The sequence below is a fragment of the Meriones unguiculatus genome, chromosome 11 (genome assembly GCF_030254825.1).
Source record: "Meriones unguiculatus strain TT.TT164.6M chromosome 11, Bangor_MerUng_6.1, whole genome shotgun sequence".
Taxonomy (NCBI): domain Eukaryota; kingdom Metazoa; phylum Chordata; class Mammalia; order Rodentia; family Muridae; genus Meriones; species Meriones unguiculatus.
This window is the reverse complement of record NC_083359.1, coordinates 93,683,896-93,691,151: the sequence shown is the minus strand read 5'-3', so window position 1 is coordinate 93,691,151 and position 7,256 is coordinate 93,683,896. Positions and strand designations below refer to the sequence as shown.

The 7,256-nt window shown below is 37.6% G+C and overlaps 1 protein-coding gene across 1 annotated transcript; it reads left to right on the top strand.

Annotated features, from left to right (window-relative positions):
- Positions 1-1,433: 1,433 nt before the first annotated feature.
- Fcer1a (Fc epsilon receptor Ia) lies at positions 1,434-6,840 on the top strand. The gene is made up of 5 exons (XM_021663025.2): positions 1,434-1,488; positions 1,888-1,908; positions 2,980-3,234; positions 5,218-5,475; positions 6,440-6,840. The coding sequence occupies exons 1-5, from the start codon at positions 1,434-1,436 to the stop codon at positions 6,595-6,597; spliced, it is 747 nt and encodes a 248-aa protein (XP_021518700.2). The 3' UTR covers positions 6,598-6,840.
- The last annotated feature ends 416 nt before the right edge of the window (positions 6,841-7,256 follow it).

Sequence of the window (7,256 nt, the reverse complement as noted above, 5' to 3'; positions counted from 1 at the left end):
CTGAAAAACAACAACAAAAAGGAAGAAAAAGAAAAAACTGAAAACAAATTTTGAATTGTGTGAAAAGGTAAACTCTCATTCACAATTGGTAGGAATGCAAACTGGTATAGCCACTATAGAAATCATGGCAGAAAGATTTTTTAAAAGCTAAAAGAAGATACAGCATGTAATATATATATATATATATATATATATATATATATATATATATACATGTACATGTAAATATATACATATATTTTTTTTCTAGTAAGCTAGTGTCCCACAGAGGGCCTCTGAAAGACTTTACCCAGCAGGGTATTAAAGCAGATGCTGAGAATCATCACCAAACTTCGGGCAGAGTGCAGGGAATCTTATGAAAGAAGGAGAGTATAGAAAGACCTGGAAGGGTCTGGAACCAAAAAAATCTGGGCCTGCAGGTCTTTTCTGAGACTGATACTCCAACCAAAGATCATTCATGGAGATAACCTAGAACCCCTGCACGGATGTAGCCCATGGCAGCTCAGTCTCCGAATGGGCTTCCTAGTAAGGGGAACAGGGGCTGTCTCTGACATGAACTCAGTGGCTGGCTCTTTAATCACCTCCCCCCGAAGGAGGAGCAGCCTTACCAGGCCACAGAGGAAGACTATGAAATACAGTCCTGATGAGACCTGATAGGCTAGGGTCAAATGGAACGGGGGAAGACCTCCACTATCAGTGGACTGGAGAAGGGGAATGGGAGGAGATGAGAGAGAGAGAGAGGGCGGGATTGGGAGGGGATGAGGATGGAGCTATTGCTGGGATACAAAGTGAATAAACTGTAATAAATAACAAATTATATTAAAAATAAGTAGATACGGGGTGTTTTTAAACAGAGTATCATAGTCACTAAGGGATTGATTTCTTGATTGTACTTTTACATGTTTAAAGCCCAAATTAGCCCTTTAATAGGTGGTGTCATAGCACAGATTACATAACCTCTCTGAAATCTTATTTTCCTATCAGTAAAGTATAGATTGCAATAAAACCTAATTAAATTAGTTAGTGAAATTTAACATAAGATTTTTGTGTAGAGTATCAGTTATATTTACCTTGGTGCCTGACACTTATCGAGGGAGTCAGTATCTCTTTTATTCCGCAGTCCTCTCTACCCTGTGTTTCTAAGTCTCACATCAAATGCTTATGCATTGAATGACACCTTAAGGGATCCCTGTGGCTCCACTCTGACCCATGGTCCTCGCCCATCACTTTCGACGTGTACAGCTGAAGATGGTGACTATGGAATTGCCCAATTCGGCACAACCCTGTTATCATCTCTGGAGAGAGCCTAGCCCCGACATAGCTGATGATAACCAGATACGATGTAGAAGACATTTCCTTCTCCTTTGTGGTTTCAAGCCTATTTTTGAAGCCATAGCTCTCTGGTGCAATTAGCACCTGACGGCACAGAGGAAATGGCTACTGCCCCTGAAGGGTCTGCCCAGCTGAGGCTAGCATTGCTGCTCATCTGTAAGTACAGGTTCATGTTATTCTCCACTCCAAGGGACCAAAATGCATCAAGAGAACGTCAGGGTGGGGATATTGAGGGTTTTGGTGTGACTTTGTAGCACATAGGCAAACCATGGGGTGTTTTTCGGGCACTGTGTAGTAGAAAGAAGCAAAGGAAATCGGGCTGAGCACCACCTTAGTGGAAAATCAGGCTAACAGCTCGAGTCTTTTCTGTCCTCTGGCATCTACTAATGTACAACACAGATACCAACAGAGGAGGATAGAAGAAAAAGCCCAGATCCTCCTCCCTATTGATCATTAAAAATTCATGATTGTGGGTCCCTTTCCCGCACTGATCCCAGTCCATGTCTGGGAAAACTGGGGACAGATGCTAACTTTTACCCTTTATTAATTTTGCAGCTCTGGGTGTCAGGTTAACAGGTGAGTCCTTTGTTCTTGTATCTGGATTTTGCTAATCTCTTGTTGTCTGTTTGTGTCCCATCATGTTGTCTCATACTTTTGAATCTTCTTCTTCCTGGAAAGTCTGCTTCCCAAATCTACCTCAGCCCTTTCTTTTTATTCCTGGCCCCCAAATTTCTCTTATACCATTCCCCCCCTTCTCAAGTAGTCTCCTCTTCTGCTTAAGCCAACAGCCATGTCTGCAGTGATGTTTCTTTGCATATCTTCTAGACTTTTCACAAGCATTCACCCAATTTTCATATTACTGTAGTTATTGCTATTTTATAATTGAAAATCCTGTGGCTACATCACTTACTGAAGGTTTCACAACTGATGAAAACTGGATTCTATCTTAAGTCCCTTGGGTCTAAATATAATGTTCCTTGATTATATCATCCTTTGTCATCACCACAAACTGCTTCTTATGTTCTGTTTAGTTTTTCACCACATCTCCTTGCTCCTGGAAGCCATTCAAAGTTGATGCCCTCTCGGGGCTTTGCATGATCTTTTAAAATTGCAAATATTTCTTGCTGTATGTCTTCACAATTAAATAGTTATAGAAATCTAGAGCTCATATTTTATCAAGTATAATCTGAAATGATTGACAGTTGCTCCTGATATGTTTTAGTGATACGTCTTTAATTATCCATTATTTCTACATTCAACCATTCAATAATTCTTTAGCAAACACTAACTATATGCCAGTGATTATACTGAGCAATGATCTGGTGTGACAAATATTACTTCTTCCTAAAAAATGTTTCAAATTATAATAATTGATCCTGAAGTTGAAGTCACAAGAATAAGAGTAGGTTATCACATCATAAAATAAATTACGTCTATTGTTTACAAATGTCTTGTGTTTGTGCCCTATCTTTATGCCTAGATTGGTTGCTCCCTGAGGCCACATCACTGTTTTCTTCCTAGATATCAGGACAGAGTCTTTTTACTAACATGATGCACCATTGATTGACTATTGATGTGTTTGTAGTTGTGAGATTGAATAATTTTCAATGACTTAAAACTTATCTTCACAATTTTACTTTCTATAAGCCACTCAGAAATCTGTGGTGTCCTTGAACCCACCATGGATTACAATATTTACTGGAGAAAACGTGACTTTTTCTTGCCAAGGAAACAATTCCTCTCAAACGAAGTCTACTAAATGGATCCACAATGGCATTATATCTAAGGTGACGTCTTCCCGTTTGGTCATTGTGGGTGCCACCTTTCAAGACAGTGGAAAATACATATGTCAGAACCAAGGACTTTACAAGAGTAAACCTGTGTACTTGAAAGTGATGCAAGGTATGTAATCCATATTGCTCACATAAAGAGTGACCCATTCGAACAGCTCTTTGCAACCTTCCTAATGCTGTGATCCTTGAGTATAGTTCCTCATGTTGTGGTGACTGACCCCATACACAGAATTATTTTTGTTGCAAATTCCTAACTGTAAGTTTGCTATTGTTATGATTCATGAATATTTGTATTTTCTTATGGTCTTCGGCCACCCAAGTAAAAGTGTTGTTCGACCCCACAAAGAGGTTGTGACCACAGTTGAGAGTAAGGACATACCGCTCAAGACAATTCAGCGTCCTTTTTGCACTGCTCCTTACGTCTTCTTTCAGCCGTCTAGTCAGTTATTAGTTATTCCTCTGCTCAATTCTTGCCTATATAAACCTAGGTATAGATTTGTATTCTGTGATCAAATGGCATGATAGGTATGTGAACGCTGCAAAAATCTGTATATGTATTCTTAGATCACAACGTTTGAGTAAAGATTTGCTCTGCACAATCTGTGTGCCATTAAAACTACCTCAGCACATTCCTTGTGTCCTTTACTGTAACTAAAACAATTCTCCTGTTTATTTATTTATTTTTATCTTAATACTTAAACAACTTATCTAGGTATCAGCAAATGCTGAACGAACAAACTATTTTTCGAAAGGAAAAGTTACAGGTGCTATTTTTTCCTGAGTAAAAGGATACATTTTAACATTTATAAAATTCCAAATACAAAATAAACCATGTATAATAGTCATTTATTTTCTGGTAGTAGACTTTAGAGAAGCCTCAAAGGGATTATCTTAAATGCAGTATTCTATCACAAGTTAGACATAGTCTCATTCAAAACTCTCCATTCATGAATGTTTTACAATTCATTAAAATGACATTAACCTTAGAATACTATTCTTATAACTTGCTGAATCATTGTTGACAAATAATCATTGAGTATCTACAAACTTCTAAAATCTGTTAGATACTATTGAAAAAAAAAAAAAGCCCAGAATCAGACACAACCATGTATCTTTGTGGATCTATATAGAGAAGAGGAAAATAAATTAGAAATTAAACTAATAGTTAAATTGATGTACATATTTTAAAGAAGTACTTTGGTCAAATTTTCTTCTTTCCTTCCTTCCTTCCTTCCTTCCTTCCTTCCTTCCTTCCTTCCTTCCTTCCTTCCTCTCTCTCTCTCTCTCTCTCTCTCTCTCTCTCTCTCTCTCTCTTTCTGGTAGTAGACTTTAGAGAAGCCTCAAAGGGATTATCTTAAATGCAGTATTCTATCACAAGTTAGACATAGTCTCATTCAAAACTCTCCATTCATGAATGTTTTACAATTCATCTGCCTGCCTCTGCCTTCCCGAGTGCTGGGATTACAGAGGTGCACCAACACACCTGACTCAATTATCTTTCAAAAGAAAAAGTTACTGATTATAATTTTCTTGAGTGGAAAAAATGTTTTAACATCTATAAAATGTTTTAACATCTATAAAATTCCAAATACAAACTATACAACTATTCTTAAAAACAGAGCTCAGAAGCCTCTGTGAATAAAGAATGAAAAAAATTTTCCTAAGTTCAAACATTATGTATGAATATGTCTGTCTCCTCCCTTTCAACTAGCTACAGCTAGAAGAGATTTGAAGGGAATTGTGACCTTTCGGCTTTCCACAGGTGGGGTCAGCAGTAGGGCACAAGATATTTTATGACTCCAGACTGACTTGTTAGGGAGAGAAAGGATTCACTGATGTAGATTTCAGGTTATACATATTATTTTGTCTTTATTCTTTAATTGATTTCACGAACCAAGAAATGGGTTAATGGCCATTTGTGAATAACCCCATGTATCTGTCTGTGGATATATCTGTCTGCTCCTTTCTCTTTCCCTCTCTCTCTGTCCCCCTACATTAAGGCTCTTATCTATTGTTTATATATATATATATATATATATATATATATATATATATATATAAAACTAACAATAATATAATGAATACTCTCCAGAGTGGCTGCTCCTTCAGACTTCTGCTGATATGGTCTTAGAAAATAAGTCTTTTGACATCAGATGCCATGGCTGGAAGAACTGGAATGTCCGCATGGTGAGCTTCTACAGGAATGACTTTGCTTTCAAGTACGTTTATGAGAACCCCAAAATCTCCATTAGAGATGCCACACTTAATGACAGTGGCACATACTACTGCACAGGTCGACTTAAGCGGCTGAACTACACATCTGAGAAACTCAGAATTACTGTAATAAAAGGTAAGCCAAGAAATAAAAAAAATAATCTATAACAGTGGAAGAGAAAGTGGGAATATGAGTCAGGGTTTGAAGTTAGTACAACAGGGGCATTTGTGATGGTCTGGAAAGGCTAACAGATCTGTAAGGAGGAGATCCAGGACATGTCTCCACAGTAGAGTCCTTATTTGCTATGGGTTAATGGTAATACCTATGCACAAAATGGGAATTTATAAACATTAATGGGATATTTTTTGTCAAATGGTTTTATAAACTGTAAAAGCCTAAGCAGGAATAAGATAACATTTTGAAAAAAAAAAATCTATTGCTCCTAAGAAGAGTGTTTGCATTTATTAAATTGAAAGGGGTTTGGCAAGCTGAAGAAAGCAAGGATACAAAGAGGTTGAAGAGTCCATATTAGTTGAGGGTGGATTCAACCCATCAGCAAGCTGTGTGCACAGGCCTGAAAAGATGAGAGTGTGCCCGCTCAAGACAGGCAGGTGGGCTGCCCCTATGGCTCATGAGCAAAGCTGCTCTTACCGAATGTCTTGTAAGAGGGGAACTTTGAAATGTTTGCCTGTGATGGAGGAAATTTTGTTTGATTTTGGCATGCTTATAATTACCTATATATGAAAAAAATGCAAGACAGCCAAACTCAGAATTGTGCCCTGATGTTTAATTATCCCTAATTCCATGCTCTGTCCCTTCCGCATCCAAATCATCAACTGATGGAATCTTGTTTGCTATGACTTCCACTGGTTAGAAGAATCACTAGACATGGGTTATTGGGAATCGCTTATCCCTCAAAGTGCTCTAGAGAACACAGACTGTAGAACTCAGCATATTGGGTGTTCTTCCTGTTCTTGGATACCTCATCATGCTAATGATGGATAATCATGCATCCCTCTTAAGGAAGATGCATCTCTGTGCCTCATTTTTAATTTTCTAATCTGAATTATATATCTGTTGTATCTACATTCCATTCTAGCTTACAAAAGCAAGTATCGTTGGCTACAATTATTTTTCCCATTGTTGGTGGTGATTCTGTTTGCTGTGGACACGGGGTTATTGTTCTCAACCCAGGAACAGTTTGCATCAATCTTGAAGTTTGAGAAGACTAGAAAAGGCAACAAAGTTGGATCCTAACTCTTAACCTAGGTGTATAAAGGAACTGAGGTCATTGCTGAAGACAAAATTCTTCACAGTAATTTTTCACAGTGTTCTCAATAGCTTCTCAAATGGCAAAGGTCACTCACATTATCCATAGAAAAGTCTGTGCCCTAGGATTTGCATAAATGCTTTGTTAAAAACAACTGCTGCTGATTAAGTGACATGTAATAGTAAATGCTCAATAAACACAGGCTTAATGTGTTAAAGAATGGGTTAATTTATTCATTTATATTTGTAAAAGGGAAGCACAATTTGAATAAAGTAAGTGTGGGATTATGTGACATGGTACTTTCATTACTTTGCTTGTTTTCTTCTAGAAGAAAGACAATGAGGTATAAATATGATTCGTCCGATTTTCTATCATTATAAGAAGACTAACCCACACATGTTAGACATCGACCTCAAACTTGATTCTTTTACTTTCTAGGTTTGTGATTTGAGAAAAGCTGTTTATATATTTATGAGTCAAGTGTTTCGTTTCTAAAATAGGAGTGAGGATAGGCATTGTGTCTAGCTCAGCTCTTGCTCCATGCTCATGCAGACAATGAGTTGGGACTTAAGAAAAACTTCTTGGGTCAGGAGAACACTGTCAGTGATGAATAAGGGCTTATGGCAACCAACATGTGATAACAGAG